Source organism: Elephas maximus, chromosome X (genome assembly GCF_024166365.1).
Source record: "Elephas maximus indicus isolate mEleMax1 chromosome X, mEleMax1 primary haplotype, whole genome shotgun sequence".
NCBI classification, from domain to species: Eukaryota; Metazoa; Chordata; class Mammalia; order Proboscidea; family Elephantidae; genus Elephas; species Elephas maximus.
The window spans coordinates 102705476-102732829 of NC_064846.1; the positions used below are offsets into that span (position 1 = coordinate 102705476).

The 27354-nt window shown below is 38.3% G+C and overlaps 1 protein-coding gene across 1 annotated transcript in view; it reads left to right on the top strand.

Moving 5' to 3' along the window:
- Positions 1-27354, top strand: part of OPHN1 (oligophrenin 1) — a 562106-nt gene that overhangs the window by 301542 nt on the left and 233210 nt on the right. The window contains exons 7-10 of the mRNA XM_049872355.1: positions 6567-6677; positions 10064-10168; positions 23971-24100; positions 25789-25889. Coding sequence (XP_049728312.1) covers positions 6567-6677; positions 10064-10168; positions 23971-24100; positions 25789-25889 — 447 coding nt within the window. The remainder of the gene's footprint in view (positions 1-6566; positions 6678-10063; positions 10169-23970; positions 24101-25788; positions 25890-27354) is intronic.

Genomic DNA, 27354 nt, shown 5'->3' on the forward strand with positions numbered 1-27354 from the left:
CACTTGAGACTATGTTGGCATCTCTTGCCTGGAGGGGAGATGAGAGGGTGGAGGGGGTTAGAAGCTGACGAAATGGACACGAAAAGAGAGAGAGGAGGAAGAGAGCGGGCTGTCTCATTGGGGGAGAGTAATTGGGAGTGTGTAACCCAACCCACTGCCATCGAATTGGGAGTGTGTAGCAAGGTGTATATGGGTTTTTCTGTGATAGAATGACTTGATTTGTAAACTTTCACTTAAAGCACAGTAAAAATTATTAAAAAAAGAAAATTAGTGAAGAAAGTCACCATTTCCACTAAACAAAAGGAATCCATAGACAGATAGCAATCAAAAATTCAAAGAAGATTAGCAATAAAATTTCAGAATTAGACAACTCAGTAGAAAGTCAGAGGAGCACAATTGAGGAAATGGAAGTCAGAAGTAGTGAGAGTGAAGATAAAACACTTGGCACCAATATATTTGAAGAAAAATCAGATAAAAGAGTTTTAAAAAAATGAAGAAAGCCTATCTCTATCAAGAGAAATAATCTACAGGTGATTGGAGTACCAGATCAGGGAGGGAAAACAGAAAGTACAGAGAGAATTGTTGAAGGTTTGTTGGCAGGAAACTCCCTAATATCATGAAAGACGAGAAGAAATCTATCCAAGATGCTCATCAAATCTCAGATAAGGTAGTTCCCAAAAGAAAGTCACAAAGACGTATTATAATCAAACTTGCCAAAACCAAAGACAAAGAGAGAATTTTAAGAGCAGCTAGGGATAAAGGAAAAGTCACCTACAAAGGAGAGCCAATAAGAAAATCCTCGGACTACTTGGCAGAAACCATGCAGGCAAGAAAGCAATGGGATAACTTTTATAAAGCACTGAAGGAAAAAAAATGCTGGCTAAGAATCACATATCCAGCAAAACTGTCTCTCAAATATGAAGGTGAAATTAGGACATTTCCAGATAAACAGAAGTTCAGGGAATTTTCAAAAGCCAAACCAAAACTGCAAGTAACACTAAAGAGAACTCTTTGGTTAGAAAATCAATAATATCAGATATCCACCCAACACTAGAATACAGGACAGAGCAACCAGATATCAACCCAGATAGGGAAATCACAAAAATAAATCAAGATAAAAAAACATTCAAAACAGGGAACCAACGATGTCATTATGTAAAAGATGACACCAGTAAATGAAAAAAGGACTAAAAAAATGTAGTCGTAACATTTTCTTTTGGAGAGGAAGTCAAGGAGATATAGGGAGATAAAAGTTGGGTTTAAACTTAGAAAAATAGGGGTAAATAATAGGGTAACCACAAAGGAGACTAACAATCCTACACATCAAAATAAAGTAAAAAAAAAAAACAAACATAAAGACTAAGCAAGAGCGAAATCAACAACAATGAAAAAGAAGAAAACACAATTTACAAAGAGAAACGACTCAGCACAAATAATTAAGTGGAAAAAAGAAACTGTCAACACACAAAAAAAGACATCAACATGACAGCACTACACTCATACCTATGCATAATCACACTGAATGTAAATTGACTAAATGCACCAATAAAGAGACAGAGAGTTGTAGAATGGATGAAAAAACATTGTCTTCTATATGCTGCCTACAAGAAACACACCTTAGACTTAAAAACACAAACAAACTAAAACTCAAAGGATGGAAAAAATATATATCAAGCAAACAAAAATTAAAAAAGACCAGGAGTGGCAATACTAATTTCTGACAAAACAGACTTCAAAGTTAAATCCACCACAAAGCGTAAGGAAGGACACTATATAATGATTAAAGGGACAATATACCAGGAGGATATTACCATATTAAATATTACCATATAATAATTAAAGGGACAGTATACAAGGAGGATATTATCATATTAAATGCTTATGCACCCAGTGACAGGCCTTAAAATTCATAAAACAAACTCTAACAGCATTGAACACCGAGTTAGACAGCTCCACAATAATAGTAGGAGACTTCAACACACCACTTTCAGTGAAGGCCAGAACATCCAGAAACAATCTTAAGAAAGACATGGAAGATCTAAATGCCACAATCTACCAACTTGACATCATAGACATATATGAAGCACTCCACCCAACAGCACACAAGTATACTTTCTTCTCTGATGCACATGAAACATTCTCTAGAAAACAGCACATATTAGGCAATTAAGAAAATCGTAACAGAATCCAAAATATTGAAATATTACCAAACATATTCTCTGAACATAAAGCCATAAAACCAGAAATCATTAAAAGAAAAAATAGAGAAAAGAAATCAAACACATGGAAACTGAACAACACTCTTCTCAAAAATGGTCGATTGTGGGAGAAATTAAGGATGGAATAAAGAAATTCATGGAATCCAATGAGAATGAAAGCACTTCCTTTCAGAACCTTTGGGACACAGCTAAAGCAGTGCTTCGAGGTCAAATTATATCAATAAATGCACACATCCAAAAAGAAAAAAGGGCAAAAATCAAAGAATTATCCTTACATCTTGAACAAATAGGAAGAGAGCAACAAAAGAAACCCTCAGGCACCAGAAAAAAGCAAATAATAAAAATTAGAGCAGAATTAAATGAAATAGAAAACAGAAAAACAATTTAAAGAATTAACAAGACCAAAAGCTGGTTCTTTGAAAAGGTTAAAAAAAATTGATATACCATTCGCCAGAGTGACAAAAGAAAAACAGGAGATGAAGCAAATAACCTGAATAAGAAATGAGATGGTTGATATCACAACAGAACCAACTAAAATTAAAAGAATCATAATAGAAATACCATGAAAAATTGTTCTCTAAGAAATTTGAAAACCTAGAGGAATGGTCAAATTTCTAGAAACACACTATCTTCCTAAACTAACACAGAGGAACAAAAACTAAATAAAGCCATAACAAAAGAAGAGATTGAAACCGTAATTAAATACTCCGAACAAAAGAAAGCCCTGGCCCTGATGGCTTCACCGGAGAATTCTACCAAACTTGCAGAGAAGAGTTAACACCACTACTACTAAAGGTATTTCAGAGCATAGAAAAGGATGGAATACTTTGAACTTCATTCTATGAAGCCAGCATAACCCTGATACCTAAACAAGGTAAAGACTCCACAACAAAAGAAAATTACAGACCAATATCCCTCATGAACTTAGATGTAAAAATCCACAACAAAGTTCTAGCCAATAGAATTCAACAACATATCAAAGAAATAATTCACCATGACCAAGTGCGATTCATACCAGGTATGCAAGGATGGTTCAACATTAGAAAAACAATTAATGTAATCAATCACATAAATAAAACAAAAGACAAGAACCACATGGTCTTATCAATTGATGCAAAAAAGACACTTGACAAAGTCCAACACCCATTCATGATAAAAACTCTCAGGAAAATAGGAATAGAAGGAAATTTCGTCAACATAATAAAGGGCATTTATACAAAGCCTACAGCCCAACATCGTCCCTAATGGAGAGAGACTGAAAGTATTTCCCTTGAGAATGGGAACTAGACATGGATACCCTTATCACCACTCTTATTCAACTTTGTGCTGGAGGTCCTAGCCAGTGCTATTTGGCTAGATAAAGAAATAAATGGCATTGAAATTGGTAATGAAGAAGTAAAAGTATCTCTATTTGCAGGTGATATAATCTTATAGACAGAAAACCCTAAGGAATCCTCAAGAAAACTACTGAAACTAATGGAAGAGTTCAGCAGAGGAGCAGGATACAAGATAAACATACATAAATCTGTTGGATTCCTCTACACCAACAAAGAGAATGTCAAAGAGGAAATCACCAGATCAATACCATGTATAATAGCCCCCAAGAAGACAAAATACTTAGGAATAAATCTAACCGTAGAAATAAAAGATGTATACAAAGAAAACTATAAGATATTACTGCAAGGAACCAACCAAAAGAGACTTACATAAGTGGAAAAACATACCTTGCTCATGGGTAGTAGGACTCAACATTGTGAAAATGTCTATTGTACCCAAAGCGATCTGTAGACACAGTGCAATCCTGATGAAATACTAGTGGCATTTTTTAATGAGATGGAAAAACAAATCACCAACTTCGTATGGAAGGGAAAGAGGCCCTGGATAAGTAAAGCATTACGGAAAAAGAAGAACAAAATGAGAGGCCTCACACTACCTGATTTTAGAACACATATTGCCAAAGTAGTCAAAACAGCCTGGTACTGGTACAACAACAGATACATAGACCAATGGAACAGAATTGAGAATCCAGATATAAATCCATCCACATATGAGCAGCTGATATTTGACAAAGGCCCAAATGTAGTTAAATGGGTAAAAAGACAGTCTCTTTAACAAATGGTGCTGGCATAACTGGATATCCATCTGCAAAAAAAAAAAAAAAGAAAGAAAGAAACAAGACCTATACCTCACATCATGCACAAAAACTTAACTCAAAATGGATCAAAAATGTAAACATAAAATCTGAAACAATAAAGATCATGGAAAAAAAATATGGACAATGCTGGGAGCCCCAATACATGGCATAAACAGTATACAAAAAATTACTAACAATGTACAAACACCAGAAGAGAAATTAGATAACTGGGAACTCCTAAAAATCAAACACCTATGCTCATTCAAAGACTTCACCAAAAGAGTAAAAAGATTACCTACAGACTCGGAAAAAGTTTTTAGCTACGACATTTCCGATCAGTGTCTGATCTTTTAAAATCTGCATGATAATGCAAAAACTCAACAACAAAAATACAAATAGCCCAATTAAAAAATGGGCAAAAGATGTAAGCAGGCACTTCACCAAAGAGCGCATTCAGGCGGCTAACAGATACATGAGGAAATGCTCACGATCATTAGCCATTAGAGAAAAGCAAATCAAAACTACAGTGAGATTCCATCTCACCCCAAGAAGGCTAGCATTAATCCAAAAAACACAAAGTAATAAACGTTGGAGAGGTTGTTGAGAGACTGGAACACTTATACACTGCTGGTGAGTATGTAAAATGGTACAACCACTTTGGAAATTGATTTGCCACTTCCTTGAAAAAGCTAGAAATAGAACTACCATATGATCCAGCAATTCCACTTCTTGGATTATATCCTAAAGAAACAAGAGCTTTTGCACGAACAGGTATATGCATACCCGTGTTCAGTGCAGCCCTGTATACGATAGCAAAAAGATGGAAGCAACTAAGGTGCCCATCAACAGATGAATGGATAAATAAATTGTGGTCTATTTACACAATGGAATTCGACTCAGTAATGAAGAACAATGATGAATCTGTGAAACATCACATAACATGGAGGGATCTGGAAGCCTTTATGCTGCATGAAATTAGTCAGTTGCAAAAGGACAAGTATTGTATGAGTCCACCAATATAAGAAGTGTAGATAAAGTGTAAACACAGAAGAAAATATTCTTTGATGATTACGAGGTTGGGGAGGGAGGGAGAGGTATATTCACAAATTAGATAGTAGACAAGAATTATTTTAGTAGAGGGGAAGGGCAACACACAACAGAAGGGAATTCAGCACAACTGGACAAAACCAAAAGCAAAGATGTTTCCTGAATACAGCCACATGCTTTGAAGACCAGAGTAGCAGGGATGGGGGTCTGGGGACCATGGTTTCAGGGGACATCTAGTTCAATTGGCATAACAAAATGTAGTAAGAAAACGTTCTGCATCCCCCTTTGGTGAGAGGCATCTGGGGTCTTAAATGCTAGCAAGTGGCCATCTAAGATGTATCAATTGATCTCATCCTACCTGGAGCAAAGGAGAATGAAGAACACCAAAGACATATGGCAAAGATGAGTCTAAGAGACAGAAAGGGCCACAGAAACCAGAGACTCCATCAGCCTGAGACCAGAAGAACTAGATGGTGCCAGGCTACCACTGATCACTGCCCTGACAGGGAACACAAGAGAGAATCCCTGATGGAGCAGGAGAACAGTGGGATGCAGATCTCAAATTTTCATAAAAAGACCAGGCTTAATGGTCTGACTGAGACTGGAGGGACCCTAACAGTCACGGTCTCCGGACCCTTTGTTAGTCCAAGATTGGAACCATTCCTGATGCCAAGTCTTCAGCCAGGGATTGGACCGTACTATAACATAGACAATGATACTGGTGAGGAGTGACATTTTGCTCAAGTAGACACCTGAGACTATGTGGGCAACTCCCGTCTGGTGATGAGATGAGAAGGAAGAGGGGGACAGGAGCTGGTTGAATGGACTCGGGGAATACAGAATGGAGAGAAGGAATGTGCTGTTTCATTAGGGGGAGAGCAGCTAGGAGTACATAGCAATGTGTATATAACTTTTTCTATGAGAGACTGACTTGATTTGTAAACTTTGACCTAAAGCACAATCAATCAGTGAATCAATAAAAAGAATGAGGCGTGTAGCCTTGGGTCCATAAACTTTGTTTTTCCAGCCTTTTGTAAAATAAAGGAATAGGACCACTACTTGGTTGCTAAATTCTGCTGTTTTGCTGACATTTTGTTGAGTCTGTAAGCACTGACTTGCGTGAACCGCTGTGTCTATGTGTGACATTTCTTGCTCTTGTTTTACAGGCAGACCTCCAGGTGGACAAGGAGAGACACAATTTCTTTGAATCCTCTCTTGATTATGTTTATCAAATCCAGGAAGTTCAGGAGTCCAAAAAGTTCAACATTGTGGAGCCAGTAAGTTCTATCTGTTGATGAACGGTCTAATAATACTTACCAAATGCCAGCTAAAAATACTTCCAAATGCAGCGTTCATGTGGAGAAACTTGACCATAAAATTGCAGTCTCAAAGAATTTGACCAATCATCAGTGATTAATAATACCAAGAAAGTAAGCATACTGAATCTTATGGCTTATGTTTGTATTGCTTTCTCACTAATTTTCTTCCCTCCCCCATTTTTCTCTCTTTTTCTCCCTCTCTTCCTGCCTTTAGCTCTCTTTCACCCTTTGTTTACCTCTTTCCCCTCTTTGCATTTCTTGCTTTCAGAAAACCTTCTGAAAGTATCCATCTTATAGTAGGCACCATGCTAGGAACTCATGGACCTTGCATTCATCGACTTTTCATTCTGCTATTTTTGCTTCTGTCGTCTGTAATTATTTCATCTTAAACCTCCTTAATTCATAAAGAAGATGATGTAGTTTAATTTGACAAGTACGTTGAAATTTAACAAATTTATTTTTTATTGTAAAAATAATTATCGTGAAAAGTTTGAAAAATTATAAGAATAATGAAATGAAAAACAAATACCTTATACAGAGACAATCACTGTTAGTATTGTAGCAGATTTCCTTCCAAATTATATGTCTATCATCTCTTCCTCTGGATGTGTGTGCACTTGTGTTCATGTGTGTGTCAACATATATATATTATTGTACATGATTGTGTATATCTGTGTACATGTGTATCTGCTCTCACGTTTGTATATATTTATCTGTATATATGTATGAGAAAACAAGTTTTATACATTCATTCAACATTTGTTGAGTTCTCATTATGTGCCAGGCACTGTGCTATACACTGGGGATCCTATAGTGAACAAAACAGACTCAGTGTCTGTCTTTATGAAGCCTGCACTATTGTGGGATAGACGGAAGGGAAAACAGGACACGGATAAATAAAATAATTGAAGGTTGTGAAAAGGACTATGGAGGAAACCAAAAGGGGCTAAAATAGAGAACTAGAATGGACAGTTACTTTAGATCAGGTGGTCTAGGAGGACCTCTGAGGAGGTGATAGAGCCCTGGTAGTGCAGTGGTTAAGAACTCGGCTGCTAACCAAAAGGTTGGCAGTTCGAATCCACCAGTAGCTCCGTGGAAACCCTATGGGGCGACAGCATTTAATCGGAAGTCTAAAGGAAGGGAAGAAGCAGGCGTATGAGTAGTGGGGAAAGGAAAGTAAGAGGAAACACATGTGCACAGGCCTTAAGATAGGAAATAACAGCATACTCAAGGAATGAAAAGAAGACTAGTAGTGTCTTTAGATAACTGCTGAGAGAAAGGAAGAGTGGCAGGACATGATTTCTGATAGGCAGGCATAGGACCAGTAGGCATGATAAGGCGTTTGGATTTTAGTGTAAGTGCAGTAGAAAACCACTGATGGATATTGTTATGGATTGAATTGTGTCCCCCCAAAGTGTGTGTCAATGTGGCTAGGCCATGATTCCCAGTATTGTGTGGTTTTCTTCCATTTTGTTATTGTATGTAATTACCCTATGTGTTGTAAATCCTAACCTATATGATGTTAGTGAGGCAGGATTAGACGCTGTTATGTTAATGAGGCAGGACATGATCTACAGGATTAGGTTGTACCTTAGTCAATCTCTTTTGAGATATAAAAGAGAGAAGCGAGCAGAGAGAAGGGGGACCTCATTACCACCAAGCAAGAAGAGCCAGGAGCGGAGTATGTCCTTTGGATACAGAGTCCCTGTACTGAGAAACTCCTAGATGAGGGAAATATTGATGACAGGGACCTTCCCCCCGAGCCAAAAGAGAGAAAAAGCCCTCCCTTACAGCTGGTGCCCGGAATTCGGACTTGTAGCCTCCCAGGCTGTGAGAGAATACATTTCTGTTTGTTAAAAGCCATCCACTTATGGTATTTCTGTTATAGCAGTACCTGATAACTAAGATAGGTGTCAAGCAGGGTATGACATGAGCCAGTTTGTGCTTTGTGGAGAATGTCTTGGAAGGGACCAAAAGTGGAGGTGAGGAGAACAATTGGGTGGCTAATGCAGTGATCCAGGCAAGAGAAGTTGTTGGCTTGATTAAGGTGGTGATAGTGGAAACAAAAAAGTATGGCTGGATTAGAAATACGTTTCGGAGACAAACTGACAGGAATTATTGATGGGTTGGATTAGGTTATGTGTATATATGCAGTACATGTACATGCATGTGTATAGGTACATAGTTTTTGTATATGTGTATGTATATAAACACACATACATCTACACTTGGTGTTCTGTGTGTGTGTGTAGAAAGAGAGAACCAAAAAACCAAACCCATTTCCGTCAAGTCAATTCCAACTCATAGAGACCCTATAGAACAGAGTAGAACTGCCCCATAGGGTTTCCAAGGAGTGCCTGGTGGGTTCAAACTGCTGACCTTTTGGTTAGCAGCCCAAGCTCTTAACCACTGCATCACCAGGGCTCCAGAGAGAGAATATACATGTTTATATGGTTCATATGTGCTTACCTATTTGCTTTCTATAAAGCCTAGGGCAATTTTTACTACTACCTATTAGATTTTGTAGTCCCTGGGTGGTGTAAATGGTTAAGTGTTTGGCCATTAACCAAAAGGTTGGTGGTTCAAATTCACCTGGAGGTGCCTCAGAAGAAAGGCCTGGCAATCTACTTCTGAAAGATCACAGCCATCAAAAACCCTGTGGAGCACAGTTCTACTTTGAAACATATGGGATCGCCGTGAGTCAGAATCAACTTGACGGTAACTGGTTATTACATTCTTCCTTTGCCAACATTGAGTATTCTTTTTAAAATATTTGTGATTTGATAGATGAAATAGTATCTTTTTTTATGTGTGTGTATTTGATGTCTAATGAGGTTGAACATTTTGTACTTAAAAATATTTTATTGATCATTCGTATGTCTTCACCCCCCACCAAACATTGCTAATATGAAAATTGGTCCAGACTCCATTGATCTTTTAGCATTATGACAGTCTTCATTAAGGTACAGAATCTCACTTCATTCATTTATCCATTTACTTATCCATTTATTCAACATTTATTGATCTCCTACTGCCAGTGTTGAACATATAGAGAGAAAAGACACAGTCCAGTACCATAATTCCCAAAGTATGAATGGCTTTGCATGCTATCTGAACAGGATCTGGATGATCAAATTTGTTAGTACTTATTTTTTAAAACCAAGCCCAGTGAAAATGTTTAACCTATTATGAAAATAGCTATGTGTGGACTTGTGTTTGCATGAGTGCTTTTAACACTGTGCTGGGTAAACACTGTGTGGAGTTTTATTTCTGTGCTCATGTTTCCTTTATTTGATTAATGAGAAGGTGCCAGTGTTAAAGCTATTTTTACACATTTTCCCTAGGTCTTGGCTTTTCTTCATAGCCTCTTCATTTCCAACAGCCTGACTGTGGAGCTTACACAGGACTTCCTCCCCTACAAACAACAGCTCCAGCTCAGCTTGCAGAATGTGAGTTTGCGTGTGGATTTCCCTCTCTCTCTTTCTCTCTCTCCCTCTCGCCATTCAAATTAAATTAAAGCCCCAGAGATCTTGACCTTGGAATTCTAGGTTATTGCATCCCATCCAGTTTGTCGTGTATATTACTTTGCTCATCAACTTTTGAACCCACATTTAATGAATGTTTATGAATACAATGAGCATACATTATTAATCATTGTGAAAGATATTGGACATACAGTACTTGGGCATATAAGTTTTTCTGTCCTCAAGGGACCTACAGTCTCTTGAAGGACAGAGATGCAAACACAGTCAAATCATAATCCTTGTACTTTCTAGAGTAGTGTCAAGACCAAAATTTTTTAAGAAGTGCAGAGGATGGAAAAATTGCCTGGTGGAGTCAGAAAAGGCATTACTGAGGTGGCGACTTTGAACTGGGCCATGGATTGAATTGTGTCCCCCAGAAATACTTGTCAACTTAGCTGGGCCATAAGTCCCAGTACTGTGTGACTGTCCACCATTTTATGTGATTTCCCTATGTGTTGTAAATCCTATCACTGTGATGAAATGAGATGGATTAATGACAGTTATATTTACGAGATGTACAAGATTAGATAGTGTCTTAAGCCAATCTCTTTGAGATATAAAAGAGAGAAGTGAGCAGAGAGACAGAGGGACCTCATATAACTGGGAGCAGAGTGCATCCTTTAGACCTGAGATTCCTGTGCTGAGATGCTCCCAGACCAAGGGAAGACTGATAATAGGAACCTTCCTCCAGAGCCAACAGAGAAACAAAGCCTACCCCTGGAGCCAGCGCCCCAAATTCGGACTTCTAGCTTACTGGACTGTGAGAAAATAAACTCTTTGATAAAGCCAAGCACTTGCGGTATTTCTGTTATAGCAGCACTAGATGACTAAATCACACTGCATGAAATATTAAAAACAAGTATTGTTATATGAAAAATGTTGGTAAGTAGTGGTACAAATATGCCTCACTTGGTTTTTTATGAGGATCCTGACTTATAAAATAGTTGTTTTTTTTTTTCCTAGATCGTGAGCGTGCCTGTCTTCCACTGATATCCTGTGAATTTTTTTTTGTTTTATTGTGCTTTAAGTAAAAGTTTACAGTTCAAGTTAGTTACTCATATGAAAATTTATACACACTTTGTTACGTGACCCTAGTTCTCACTATAACCTGACAGCACACTCCTCCTTTCCACCCTGGATTTCCCGTGTCCATTCAGTCAGCTCCTGTCCTTTTCTGCCTTCTCACCTCTCTTCTGGACAGAGGATACGCATTTAGTCTAATGTATTTTTTTTATCTATTAAAAAAAAATTTTTTTTTAATCTATTTGAGCTAAGAAGCACTCTCTTCACAAGCAACGTTTTAGGTCTTATACTCCATTCTAATCTCTGTCTGAAGAGTGGGCTTTGGGAATGGTTTCAGCTCTGGGCTAAAAGACAGTCTGGGGGCCATGTCTTCCAGGGTCCCTCCAGTCTCAGTCTGACCATTAAGTCTGGTCTTTTTACTAGAATTTGAGTTCTGCACCCCACTTGAGGGATATTGGTATGCGATTCTCTTTTTTTGTGGTGTCTTTACCTGGTTTCGGTATCAGTGATATGCTGGCTTCATAGAATGATTCTGGGAGTATTCCATCCTTTGTATGCTCTGAAATACCTCTCTGAAAGTTTGGTAGAATTCTCCAGTGAAACTGTCCGGGCCTGGACTTTATATTTTTGGTCGGGAGTTTTTTAATTACCTTTTCAATCTCTTCTTATAAGTTTATTTAGTTATTCTACCTCTGTGTTAGTTTAGTTAGGTAGTGTGTTTCTAGAAATCTGTCCATTTCCTCTAGGTTTTCAAATTTATTATAGTACAGTTTTTCATAGTATTCTGTTATGATTCTTTTAATTTCAGTTGGGTCTGTTGTGATATTGCCCATCTCATTTCTTATTCGTGTTATTTGCTTCCTTTCCTGTTTTTCTTTTGTCAGTTTGGCTAGTGGTATATCAATTTTGTTGATCTTTTCAAGGAACCAGATTTGGTCTTGTTAGCACTTTCAATTACTTTTTATTTTCTGTATCATTTAATTCTGCTCTAATTTTATCATATTCTTTCGTCTGGCAACAAGGGCTTCTTTTGCTGCTCTCTATTTGAGTTGTAGGATTAATGTTTTGCTTTTGGCCCTTTCTTCTTTTTGGATGTGTGCATTTATTGTTATAAATTGACCTCTGAGCACTGCTTTTGCTGTGTCCCAAAGGTTATGGTAGGAAGTGTTTTTATTCTGATTTGATTCTATGAATTTCTTTATTCTATCCTTAATTTCTTCTGTAACCCAGTAGTTTTTGAGCAAGGTGTTGTTCAGTTTCCATGTGTTTGATTTTTTTTCCTTGCTTTTTCTTCTGTTGATTTCTACTTTGATGGCGTTGTTTTTTGTTTTGTCATTCTTTTTTTTAATATTTTTTATTGTGCTTTCCATGAAAGTTTAAAAATCAAGTCAGTCTCTCACATATAAACTTATATACACCTTACTACATACTCCCAATTACTCTCCCCGCAATGAGATAGCCTGCTCCCTCCTTCCAGTCTCTCTTTTGGTGACCATTTTGCCAGCTTCTAACCCCCTTTACCCTCTCCTCTCCTCCAGACAGGAGATGCCAACATAGTCTCAAGTGTCCACCTGATGCAAGTAGCTCACTCCTCATCAGCATCTTTCTCCAACCCACTGTCCAGACCAATCCATGTGTGATGAGTTGGGCTCGGGAATGGTTCCTGTCCGTGGCCAACAGAAGGTTTGGGGACCATGACCACCGGGGTCCTTCTAGTCTCAGTGAGACCATTAAGTCTGGTCTTTTTATGAGAATTTGGGGTCTGCATCCCACTGTTCTCCTACTCCCTCAGGGGTTCTCTGTTGTGTTCCCTGTCAGGGCAGTCATTGTAGATTGTATACTGGCACCATCTAGTTCTTCTGGTCTCAGGATGATGTAGTCTCTGATTCATGTAGCGCTTTCTGTCTCTTGGGCTTGTAATTACCTTGTGTCCTTGGTGTTCTTCATTCTCCTTTGATCCAGGTGGGTTGAGACTCATTGATGCATTTTAGATGGCTGCTTGCTAGCGTTTAAGACCCCAGACGCCACTCTTCAAAGTGGGATGAAGAATGATTTCTTAATAGATTTTATTTTGCCAATTGACTTAAATGTCCCCTGAAACCATGGTCCCCAAACCCCTACCCCTGCTTCGCTGACCTTCGAAGCATTCAGTTTATTCAGGAAACTTATTTGCTTTTTGTTTAGTCCAGTTGTGCTGACCTCCTCTGTACTGAGTGTTGTCCTTCCCTTCACCTAAAGTAGTTCTTATCTGCTATCTAATTAGTAAATACCTCTCTCCCACCCTCCCTCCCTCCCCCCGTCATAACCACAAAAGACTGTGTTCTTCTCAGCTTAAACTATTTCTCAAGTTCTTATAATAGTGGTCTTATACAATATTTGTCCTTTTGCATCTAATTTCACTCAGCATAATGCCTTCCAGGTTCCTCCATGTTATGAAATGTTTCACAGATTCATCACTGTTCTTTGTGTGAATATACCATAATTTATTTAACCATTCATCCGTTGATGGGCACCTTGGTTGCCTCCATCTTTTTGCTATTGTAAACAGTGCTGCAATAAATATGGGTGTGCATATATCTGTTCCTGTAAAGGCTCTTATTTCTCTAGGATATATTCCGAGGAATGGGATTGCTGGGTCATATGGTAGTTGCATTTCTCGCTTTTTAAGGAAATGCCAAATCGATTTCTCTACAGCCTCTCCAACATTTATTATTTTGTGTTGTTTTTATGAATGTCAACCCTGTTGGAGTGAGATGGAACCTCATTGTAGTTTTAATTTGCATTTCTCCAATCGCTAATGATCGTGAACATTTCCTCATATATCTGTTAGCTGCCTGAATGTCTTCTTTAATGAAGTGTCTATTCATATCTTTTGCCCATTTTTTAATTGCTTTATTTGTCTTTTTGTAGTTGGGTTTTTGTAGTATCATGTAGATTTTAGAGATCAGGTGCTGATTGGAAATGTCTTAGGTAAAAACATTTTCCCGGTCTGTAGGTAATCTTTTTACTCTTTGGTGAAGCCTTTGGATGAGCATAGGTGTTTGATTTTTAGGAGCTCCCAGTTGTCTAGTTTTTCTTCTGCGTTATTAGTAATGTTTTGTATGTTTATGCCATGTATTAGGGCTCCTAACGTTGTCCCTATTTTTTCTTCCATGATCCTTATCGTTTTAGTTTTTATATTTAGGTCTTTGATCCATTTTGAGCTCATTTTTGTGCGTGGTGTAAGGTATGCGTCTTGTTTCATTTTTTTGCAAATCTATATGCAGTTATACCAGCACCGTTTTTTAAAAAGACTATCTTTTCCCCATTTTACTGACTCAGGGCCTTTGTCAAATATCAACTGCTCCTATGTTAATGGATTTATATCTGGATTCTCAGTTCTGTTCCATTGGTCTATATATCTGCTGTTTTACCAATACCAGGCTATATTGACTACTGTGGAGGTATAATAGGTTCTAAAATCAGGTAGAGTAGGGCATACCTCTATGCTCTTCTTTTTCATTAATGTTTTATTTATTCGGGGCCTCTTTACCTTCCATATGAAGTTGGTGATTTGTTTCTCCATCTCATTAAAAAATGTTTCCGGAATTTGGATTGGAATTACATTAAATCTTTAGATTGCTTTTGGTAGAATAGACATTTTTATAATGTTAAGGCTTCCTATCCATGACCAAGTTATGCTTTTCCACTTATGTAGGTCTCTTTTGGTTTCTTTCAGAAGTGTTTTGTAGTTTTCTTTGTATAAGTCTTTTACATCTCTGGTAAGATTTATTCCTAAGTGTTTTATCTTCTTGGGGGCTACTGTAAATGGTATTGATTTGGTGGTTTCCTCTTCGATGTTCTTTTTGTTGGTGTAGAGGAATCCAACTGATTTTCATAAGTTTATCTTGTATCCTTATGCTCTGCTGACCTCTTCTATTAGTTTCAGTAGTTTTCTTGAGGATTCCTTATGGTTTTCTGTGTATAAGATCATGTCATCTGCAAATAGAGATACTTCTACTTCTTCCTTGCCAATCTACATGCCCTTTATTTCTTTATCTAGCCTAATTTGCTCTGTTTAGGACCTCCACCACAATGTCCAATAAGAGTGAGGATAAAGGGCATCCTTGTCTGGTTCCCGATTTGAAGGGTAATGTTTTCTGACTTTCTCCATATAGGAAGATGTTGGCTATTGGCTTTGTATAAATGTCCTTTATTATGTTGAGGAATTTTCCTTCTATTCCTATTTTGCTGAGAGTTTTTATCATGAATGAGTGTTAAACTTTGTCAAATGCCTTTTCTGCATCAATTGATAAAATTATGTGATTCTTGTCTTTTGTTTTATTTATATGATGGACTACAGTAATTGTTTTTCTAATGTTGAACCATCCCCGCATACCTGGTATGAATCGCACTTTGTGAATTTTTTTTTTAATATGTTGTTGAATTCTATTGGGTAGAATTTTGTTGAGGATTTTTGCCTCTAAGTTCATGAGGGATGTAAGTCTGTAATTTTCTTTTTTTGTGGTGTCTTTACCTCGTTTTGGTATCAGGGATATGGTTGCCTTATAGAACGAGTTTGGGAGTATTCCGTTCCTTTGTAGGCTCTGAAATACCTTTAGTAGTAGTGGTGTTAACTCTTCTCTGAAAGTTTGGTAGAACTCTGCAACGAAGCTCTCCGAACCAGGGATTTTTTTTTATTGGGCACTTTTTGATTACCTTTTCAATCTCTTTTGTTATGGGTCGATTTAGTTGTTCTTCCTCTGTGTTAGTTTAGGTAGGTAGTGTGTTTCTAGGAATTCATCCATTTCTTCTAGGTTTTCAAATTTGTTAGAATGCAATTTTTCTTAGTAATCTGATATGAATCTTTTAATTTAAGTTGGGTCTGTTGTAACATCACCCATTTCATTTCTTATTTGGGTTATTTGCCCCCTCTCCTGTTTTTCTTTTGTCAGTTCATCGAATAGTTTATCAATTTTGTTGATTTTTTCAAAGAACCAGCTTTTGGTCTTATTAATTCTTTCAATTGTTTTTTCTGTTGTCTCTTTCATTTGGTTCTGCTCTAATTTTTTTATTAGTTTTCTGCTGCCTGAGGGTTTCTTTTGTTGCTCTCTTTCTGTTTGTCGGGATAATTCTTTAATTTTGGCCCTTCTTTTTGTATGTGTGCATTCACTGGTTTAAATTGACCTCTGAGCACTGCTTTCACCGTGTCCCAAAGGTTCTGATAGGAAGTGTTTTCATTCTCATGTGATTCTATGAATTTCTTTATTCTATCCGTAATATCTTCTATAATGTAGTCTTTTTTGAGCAGGGTATTGTTCTGTTTCCAAGTGTTTTGATTTCTTTTCCCTGCTTTTCCTGTTACTGATTTCCACTTTTATGGCCTTATGGTCAGAGACGATGCTTTGTAATATTTCAGTGTTTTGGATTCTGCTAAGGCTTGCTTTATGACCTAATATGTGGTCTATTCTAGAGAATGTTCCATGTGCACTAGAAAAGAAATTATACTTGGTTGCTATTGGGTAGAGTGTTCTGTATATGTCTATGAGGTCAAGTTGGTTTATTGTGGCATTTAGATCTTACGTGTCTTTATTGAGCTTCTTTCTGGTTGTCCTATCCTTCACCGAAAGTGGTGTGTTGTAGTCTTCTACTATTATTGTGGAGCTATCTCACTTTTCAATGTTGGTATAGTTTGTTTTATGTATCATGCTGCCTTATTATTGTGTGCATAAATATTTAATATGGTTATGTCGTCCAGGTATGTTGTCCCTTTAATCATTATATAGTATCCTTCGTTATCCTTTATGATGGATTTAACTTTAAAGTCTGTTTTGTCAGAAATTAATACTGCCACTCACGCTGTTTTTTGATTATTGTTTGCTTGATTTTTTTTCCATATTTGTGTCTCTAAATCTAAGGCGTGTGTCTTGTACGCGCCATATAGACAGATAATGTTTTTTAATCCATTCTGCCACTCTCTATCTCTTTATTGGTGCATTTCGTCTATTTACATCCAGTGTAATTATGGATAGGCATGAATTTAGTGCTATCACTTTGATGTATTTTTTTGTGTGTTGTTGACACACAGAATTTTATGTGCTGAGTATATTATCTTTATATACTGTCCTTTTGTCATATTTGTCATTGTCAATATTGTTTCTGCTGAGTCCGTATTTTTTTCTTGCATTTTATTTTGATGTCTAGTATAGTTTGTCTCCTTTGTGGTTACCTTATTATTTACCCGTATTTTTCTAAATTTGAACCTAACTTTTATTTCTTTGTATCACCTTGTCTTCCTCTCCATATGGAAGGTCTATGACTACATTTCTTAGTCCCTCTTTATTGTTTTAATGTTGTCTTCTTTTACATAATAACATCGCTGTTTCCCAGTTTTGAGTGTTTTTTCATGTTGATTTATTTTTGTGATTTCCCTGTCTGCTTTTACTTCTGATTGCTCTGCCCAATATTCTAGTCTTGGGTTGATACATAATATTATTGATTTTCTAAGCAAAGAACTCCCTTTAGTATTTCCTATAGTTTTGGGTTGTTTTTTTACGAATTCCCTAAACTTCTGTTTATCTGGGAATGTCCTAATTTTACCTTCATATTCGAGAGAAAGTATTGCTGGATATATAATTCTTGGCTGGCAAATTTTTTCTTTCAGTTTTTTTTTGTAAGTCATCCAATTGTATTCTTTCCTGCATGGTTTCTGCCAAGTAGTCCGAGCTTATTCTTTTTGGCTTTCCTTTGTAGGTGATTTGTCGTTTATCCCCAGGTGCTCTTAAAATTCTCTCTTTACTTTGGTTTTCACAGGTTTGATTATAATATATCTTGGTAACTTTCTTTTAAAAGCTACCTTATGTGGAGTTCGATGAGCATCTTGGATAGATATCTTCTCATCTTTCATGATATCAGGGAAGTTTTCTGCCAAGAAATCTTTGACAATTCTCTCTGTATTTTCTGTTATCCTTCTCTGTTCTGGTACTCCAGTCACTCGTAGGTTATTTCTCTTGATACAGTTCCACTTGATTCTTAATGTTTCTTCTTCTTTTTTTAAAAAAAATTGTTTTATCTGATTTTTCTTCAAATATTTTAGTGCCAAGTGCTTTATCTTCAAGTTCAGAAATTCTGCCTTCCACTGGCTCAATTCTGCTCCTCTGACTTTCTACTGAGTTGTCTACTTCTGTAATTTTATTGTCAATCTTCTGAGTTTCTGATTGCTGTCTGTCTATGGATTTTTTCAGCTTATTAAATTTTTCATTATGTTCCTGAATAATCTTTTTAGTTTTTTCGATTGCTTTATCTGCATTTTCCTTGGCTTGTTCTGCATATTGCCTCCTTTCTTTCCTGATGTCTTGAAGGGTTCTGTATATTCATCTTTTGCATTCTTCCTCTGGTATTTCCAGGAAGGCAATTTCATTTAGATGATCCCTTGATTCTTTCTTTTGAGAGCTTGTTGAGGTGATCATGGCCTGTTTATGTGACTTGATATTGGCTGTTGTCCCCCAGCCATCTGTAAGTTATTGTATTAGTTTGTTTTATGTTTGTTTACCGTGTCGTAGCTTCTTTCTTTGTTTGGTTTTGTTATGCACAGATGGGTGGCTTGAGCGAGCTACCTTCATTATGTTCACCTTTGGAGCTCTGACATCCTGTCTCCAGGTGGCTAGAGCTGTTATTAGGTTTATCAGTCTAAGAGTCCATTCAATTTTCTAGTATGAATTCAGCTCAGGTGTCCAGGTAGCTGATCATTAAGTGTGTGTTACAGGTTCTATCCTACAGTCTTAGAGTGGCAGGGGTGATTGGTGTAGGTACTGGTATCTGGTTGCAGCAGGTTGTCACGCTCTGAATAAGGCAGTGGGCTGAGAATCATCCCCCACATGTCTCTGAGGAAAGCGTGTCTCTGTTCCGTAGTGTGTACAGGTGGGTGGGTTCTGAAGATGGACCATGGTCCCCCAATGTTTTTGGTTGTAAGGACTAGGGCATGCCAGTTATCCTTGGACTCCTGTCACGGGTGTTTGGGTGACCTGAGTGGAACCACCAGTCCTTAGGCCCTTGATGTGGGTAGGTGAAGACCATATTTAATAGTCAAAGCAATGTCAAACATCAAACACCCACCTCTCTGCCGCACAACTGAAACGGTTGTAGTCTGCCAACAAGGGCCTATTCTCCTGAAATAGTCCCACACAGGTCCATGCAGAGGGGAAATGTGCTCAAAGTCCACGGACCATTTATGCCTGGACAGGAGCCGCTTCTGTCCTGAGCTTCCCCAGTTAGTGGAGCTAGCAAATTATCTTTTCCCCAATTGCAAAGTTATTCCTTCTGCAATGCCAGGAGGATGGCTCTATGCGCTCAACAGGGCCTACCTCAGGCCTAGGGAAATCATCTGCTAAAGCCAGCTTGGGAGCTGGGTGGGGGTGCGGCAAAATATACTCAAGTACTTAGCTTTTGCCAAGAGTGCCATTCTTCTCTAGTTCCGGAGGTGTGAGTAGGCTGTGTGGCTGGCCCCTTCTGCCTGAGGAAACTGCAGACGAACGCTAGTAGCAACCTGCTGCAGCTCTGGGAGTGGTGCCGGAGGGCTCCCCGAGATTCAGGTCCAGTAACACCTCTCCACTTCTGAATGGTCTCTTCCTCTCCCTGCCCCTCAGTTTGTTTTCTAAGCTTGCCTTTGATGGTCAGGGCTCCTAGCTTGTCATAAATATACTTTTTTCACTTGGTTTTTCAGGTCTTTGTTGTAAGAGGGCTCGCCAGAAGTGTCTGTGTGTTCTGCCATCTTGGCTCCGCCTCCTCCTCCTTCCTTATCCTTTGTGGTGTGTTTTACTTTAAAGCATTTTGTTAGATATTAATATTTCCACTCCTCTTTTTTGATTTTTGTTTGCTAGACATACATTTTTTCCATCCTTTGAGTTTTGGTTTGTGTGTTTAAGTCTAAGGTGTGTCTCTTGTAGGCAGCATGTAGATGGATCATGTTTTTTAATCTGTCCTGCCACTCTCTGTCTCCTTATTGGTGAATTTAGCCCATTTACATTCAGCATAATTATTGATAGGTATGAGTTTATTGCTGTGATTTTGATGTATTTTTTTGTGTGTTGTTTACAGTTTCTTTATTTTACTTAATTTTCTGTGGTGAACCGTTTTTATGTATTTCCTTTTCATCTTTTCCCTTGTTGATGATTTTGTATTTGCTGAGTCTTTATGTTTTTCTTATATTGATGTGTAGGAGTGTTTGTTTCCTTTTTGGTTACCTTAATATTTACCCCTTTACCCCTATGTTTCTAAGTTTAAACCAATCTTTTATTTCTTTATATTGCCTTGAGATCCTTTCCATATGAAAGATCTATGACTACATTTTTTTAGTCCTTCTTTTTTGTTGTAATGTCATCTTTTACATATTGACATCTGTGTTTCCCTGTGTTCAGTGTTTTAGCTTTGATTTATTTTTGTGATTTCCCTTTATGGGTTTATATCTGGTTGCTCTGTCCTGTGATCTAATCTTGGCTTGTTATCTGATGTTATTGATTTTCTAACCCCAGGACTCCCTTTAGTGTTTCTTATAATTTTGGTTTGGTTTTTATAAATTTCCTAAACTTATTTTTATCTGGAAGTGCCATAATTTTGCCATCATATTTGAGAGACAGTTTTGCTGGACATATAATTCTTGGCTGGCAATTTTTTTTCCTTCTAGGCTTTATATATGTCATCTCATTGCCTTCTTGCCTGCATGGTTTCTGCTGAGTAGTCTGAGCTAAGTCTCCCTTACTCTCCTTTGTAGATGACTTTCGTTTATCCCTAGCCACTCCTAAAATTCTCTATTTTCGGTTTTGGCAAGTTTGATTATAATATTTCTTGATGACTTTCTTTTGGGATCTACCATGTGTGGGGTTTGATGAGCATATTGGATAGATATCTTCTCATCTTTCACAATATCAGGGATGTTTTCTGGCAACAGATCTTCACCAATTCTCCCTGTATTTTCTGTTATCCACCCCCACCCCTACCCCCGTTTAGGTACTCAAATCACTCATAGGTTATTCCTCTTGATAGAGCTGCACATAATTCTTAGGGTTTCTTCATTTTTAAAAAATTCTTTTATCTGATTTTTCCTCAGAAATGTTGGTATGAAGTGCTTCATCTTCAATCTCAGTAATCCTGACTTCCATTGCCTCACTTCTGCTCCTATGACTTTCTATTGATTGGTCTAATTCTGAAATTTTATTTTTAATCATCTGGATTTCTGTTTGATGTCTCTTTATGGATTCGTGAAGCCTGTTAAATTTGTCATTGTGCTCTTCTATAATCTTCTTCGCTTCCTCTATTCCTTTGTGTGTTCCTTGGCCTGCTCTGTGTTTTGCATGATTTCTTTCCTGATCTCTTGAAAAGCTCTGTACATTAATCTTTTGAATTCTACTCCTGGTAATTCTAAGACCTTCTCTTCCTCCGGGAAGTTTTTTGGTTCTTAGTTTTGGTGGCTTGCTGAAGCCATCATGGTCTGCCTCTTTATGTGATTTGATATAGAGTGTTGTCTCTGAGCCATCAATATTTTATTGTATTTATTTTTTATTTATTTTATGTTTGCTTACTGTGTCCTAGCTTCTTGTTTTGTTTTGATATGTCCAAATAGGCTGCTTGTGTGAGGTAGTTTGAATATTGGCACCTTTGAAGCTCTAAATTCTTGTTGGCGGGTGGTTAGATTTGTTACTATGTGTGCAAGCTGAGGAGTCTGTTTACTTTCCTTTTGTGGATTCTGCTCAGGTGTCCAGATAGTCGGCCACCAAGTATGTGATGTAAGCTCTTACCTACAGTCCTAGACGGGCAGGGGTGATTGGAGTAGTCACAGGTATCTTGGTGTAGTAGGGGGTCAAGCGCTGAGGAAGGCAGGGTGCTGACAGCTACCCCTGAGTGTCTTGGAGGAAAGCATGTACCTGTTACCTAGAATGCATAGGTGGGTGGGTTTTGCAGCTGGACTAGGAGTACCTAGTGCTGTTAGGTGTTAAGATTGGGAGACACCACTTATTCTTGTACCCCGTTTGTAGGTGCGTAGGTGGTATGAGTGGAGTCACCAGTCCTCAGGCCCCTGATGTGGGTAGGTGAGGACCCTGCTTAATGGGCAGAGCAGTGTCAAATGCCAGGAACCTGCCACTGCACCATATAGCTGATACAGTGACGTTAGGCTTTAGGCATATACCCTGTTTTACTGTGCTAATGAGGTCTTATGCAGGTCTATGCAGGGCTGAGAGGCATTCAATATCTGTGGATGACTTATGCCTGTGACCAGGCAAAGGAACTGTACCTGCGCCAAGTTCCTGGCTTATGGGAGCTGGCTGATTATTTTTTCTGTTAATTTGTTCCCTTTCCCAGGCTGGGAGAATGGCTCAGGATGCTTGATGGGCCCTACTCCCAGCCCAGGGGAAGTGGCAGTTACTTAAGCAGCCCTAGGACTGGTGCAGAGTGGGGAGGTAGCAGGTAAACGGGGGAGAGGTTCTTCTCAAATAGGATGTTTTTTGATCCGTGTGGTAGATTATATGCATATAATTATCTTTTGCTGATTGAAGGCTGCTTCTCGCTGGTTCTGGAGGGTTGAGCGGACTCTCTGCCTTTCGGTCTCTCCCAATGTGGAAATCGCATCCCGAATGCTACTGCTTGCCTTACCGCGCATGGCAGCTGATCCGGCCTGCAGAGTGCTGGTTCCCACCAGGTCATGTCTGGCAACTCCTCACTGCTTCTGAACCATCTCTCCTTCCCTCTTCCACTCAGTCCAATTCCTCAACTTTGCCTTTGATGATCAGGGCTCCTAGGTTGTTATGTGTAATTGATTCACTTGTTTTTTTGTGTCTTTGTTGTAAGAGGGACCACTGGAAGTATCTGACTACTCCGCTGTCTTGGGCCTACCTCTTCTGTGAATTCTTTCACATCCAAATCAATCATTTGAAATTCCTCCAACTATAACTTGGCAAGTACAAGTTTAAAAACAGCTATGTATATATATATATATATATATATATATATATATATATATGGCTGACTCATTTATAGTATCATAGATCTATAGAGTGGTCCCAACCAGACAAGGCAGCCCAGATCACCCTTTTCACTGACATCATGTTACAGCTTTGAGATTGAACACTAAGAAGTGATTCTCATACCAACATTTCAACTGTGTCTTGCCATTGTGTTTCAGTTGTGTAGTTGTTAATAAATTTCTTCTTACCATTAACTTTTTTTATTCATGACTATGAAAGCTTAACTTCTCTATTGGGTTATATTCAAAATATTTGATAAGAGCATCCTCTCATATATTTTATCCTAACAACCAGGATTTGGTTCAGGGTCATGTAAGCAGTAGCTATACTTGAGGCAGAACTTAGAAGTTACCATGAGAATGTTATCTCTGGGAACCTTCTCTACAGCCCCCCTTTTTGCAAAGCAGAGTTTACTCTGGCCCTCGGAATTCTAGCTCTCTTATTTATTGGAGCCTTAAGTAATTCTCTGTTAAAAAAAGTCTTCTAGTCATGGTTTTATGTGTATGGTGTTGTTTATATTCCCATCTTTTTATACCATTAATCTTTATAAAATTGTTTTACAGTCCTGATATCATTCACCATTTGTTTTTTGCTATATTTTAGTCATGATTTAAGCAGAGAAAGCTCTATACTGGCTCTCTGACCAATAAACACTTATGCTTGATGTTATTTATGATGATCATGATTACGATGATAATGTCTTGGCAGACAAGAAATCATTTCTCCAGTACCCGGGAAGAGATGGGAGAACTTAAGAGAAGGATGAAAGAAGCTCCCCAAACATGCAAACTACCAGGACAGCCCACCATTGAAGGCTATCTCTATACGCAAGAAAAATGTATGTGGGAATACAGGGTTACCCACTGAGTTTCAGTAGTCTGGTACTTACTGCCACTTAGCCTTTTTGAACTCCAGGCATCCATGTTGCTCACGGACTCCTGACAGCTACAACTCTTTGGAGAATATGCTAGGAATAGTAAAAATAAAAAGGAAGGAGATCCCATAAGATAGATCTTAAAAGAGCATAATTCTTAAGGCAGACATTCTTTACCAGTTAAGCTAAAGTAGTGTTTGGTTGTAAGAAGACTTCAGGGGATATTTTTGGTTTAAGGATTAAAGATGCAGTGTAGTAGTTTTGGGGGTTCATTTAGTCTCTATGGCTTCATTTAGCCTCTATGGCTTCAGAAAGTCTGAATTCCATGAGTATTTGAAATTCTGTTCTGTTTTTCACCTTTCGATCAGGATTCTACTATAGAATCATTGATCAAAATGTTCAGTAATGGTGTCCAGGCACCATCCAGCTCCTTTGGTCTCATGACAAAGGAAGCAGTTGTTCATGGAAACAATTAGCCACACATTCAATTTCCTATTCCTTACTCTCCCTTCTTCCTCTGTTGTTCCAAGCAAATAGCGACCAGTTGTGCCTTGGATAGCTGCTTGAAAGGTTTTAAGACCGTATGCATAACTCACTGAACTAGGAGGTAGAACAGACTGACAACAGCAACTCGAAAGATGAGATAGGAACCTTAGGCAGCCATGAATTTATGTTAATTGGGGAAGAACAACTCAGAAGAGAAGGGTGAGGAAGGTTGCACAATTTGAAGAATGTAATCAGTGTCACTGAACTTTGCATGTAGAAACTGTTGAATTGGTGTATGTTCTGCTGTGTATATTTTCAACAACAAAAAAAAAATAAAATATCAAAAAAGGAAGGATAAATTGGCGGGGGGGAGGCCAAAGATTTGTCTTAGCTCTGAGGTGATAAGAACTTCTCTGAAATTCAAAATGGGGACTAGGTCGTAATGGATGTAGGAGAAAGGAGATAGCCAAATACCTAGTATGTGCTAGACATGATGCTAAGTGCTTAAAGTTCACTGTCTCATTTAATTTTTTAAACTACCTTATCATATCCATTTTACACACGAGGCCACTAAGTCTCATAGAAGGCAGATCACCAATTGAAAGTCACTCAACTAACAAGTGACAGTCTTAAGCTTAAACTCAGGTTTGTGAGATGCCAAAAACCACATGCCCCTACCACTATAGGTATAGTGGTACTTTCCACTGCATCAGGATCACATGGCTGCTCTTAGAGCACTTCATGATTATCCATGATTTCAATGGGTATGGCATGCTAGTATTTGTTGTTCATTGCTAACCAAGAAAAATGGGTTAACTCATCCAGTCACTGACTATTTCAGAGAATTCAAGCTTTCTTTTCTCCTAAGTAACATTATACAAACCCTTATGTGCTATTTGATTTTACTTTTTCAGCTTCGACCCAATGCCTTCATACCCTCAGTAAGACAGAGCAGATATGGACAGCATTGTGGCCGTGATAAAAGTTAGCATCTCCATATGTGCAGTAGGCAGGGGGCTATGTAGGGCTGAGGCTTAGGGGAAGGGCAGGGCTGGATTTGGAGGATGACTGAAGAGCAAGCTATTCAAAGCTTCCATCTTAGGGGTGGACTGACCACACAGCCAAAAATTTTTATTCTGTGAGCACACTTCTACCTGTCTTTGTAGGGGCTTTGGGGATATCCTGGATGAAATACTACTGCCAGTATGAGAAAGAGACCAAGACGCTCACCATGATTCCTATGGAGCAGAAGCCAGGTGCTAAGCAGGTCAGTTCTTGCGTGTGGCTGTATCTTAGAAAATAATATATGTTGTCTTAGTGTCAAATAATCAAGTCCATCACTGTCAATGAAGCGATGACTTATATGTTCTCCTTGCTGTAAGTTTGCATTGGGCTAGATATGACTTAGCTTAGTGAAAAATCTCCCTGTCAATTATATGAGGACTTCTAAAAGTGTCTGTGCTCTTTCAGACTACTTATTAAATTACTATAATTACCTGTTGTGTTGTGCAAAGACTGTGTGCAAAAATATGGATGAATTGGAGGAGGACAGTTTTATTTGCTTTTAAGATGACTCTACTTTAGGATTTCTTTAAGTAGGAAGAATTGAAAATATGATTCAGTTTCCAAAAATTCATTTTAAAGGCGTACATCTATTACCTGAAGTTAAAATCACCTATACCTCACATTGCATGTAGTACTCAAATACCTTTAAGCAGTTAATACCTCTTTTCTGCCCTCCAAACCTCCCGCACTCCCCCAAATGGCAAGATAATTGTAACACACTGAGAAGATAGCTTACTCACCAGGACAATCCTGTTCCTCTACATATACATATAGAGGCTTCTTAAGCAAAAAACTGGTTGTCAGACAGACTGTTCATGTTCTAAAGTAGTTAAATGTGTCTCTTTCTCCTTTAACTGGCTCTCAGACGGGGTTGCAAGGCATGATTTTTAAGTATTTCCACTCTATGAATTGTTTGTTGATAGCACTTCAAGGTGCACTTCTTAGTTTGAAAGTAGTAGTTTCGTTTGAAGGCCTAATGTAAGTAGGCAGAAATTTGGAGAATTTCCCTCCATTTTTGGTACTTTCCGTGGGAGATGTCTCTTGTATGGCTTGTTCATATGAAATTAGAGAGGCCTGAGGTTTTTGGTGGCAGGCTGTTGAAAACTTTTTTTTTCTTTAACCACAGTATTTGCCACTCTGCCTTGAGTGTGGGTTGTAGATGGGATGCACCTCTAGTGAAATACACTAAACGGGGCCTGTTACTCTTTCAAGACTCCAAAACTTTCCTAAGTTTCTAGTCTGTCAGTTACCAAAGTACTTTTCACTACGGTGCCAAAAAATTCATCTTGTGCTGCAACCCAGAATTTGTTCCAGTTCAGTAAGAACGTAGCTGACTTATATGACTGGCAAGTGTTTATAAACAGCACTGGCCTTCAGTCTCTTCCTCTTATTTTCCATACAAATTATTGCCCAAATCCCAGACTTTAAAACTAATTTCTCAGGCAGTAAGCACATTTAGGCTCTTTTTCTCTTGCTTAGAGCTGCTCACTGCAAAGCCCAAGACGAGGCAACAGGCACTACTTTCGTATCCTCCTAGCAGACGAGGGACCATTGGTGGCACAGTTGTTAAGAGCTCAGGCTGCTAACCTATAGGTTGGCAGTTTGAATCCACCCAGCTGCTCCTTGGAAACCCTATGGGGTAGTTCACCTCTGTCCTGTAGTGTCGT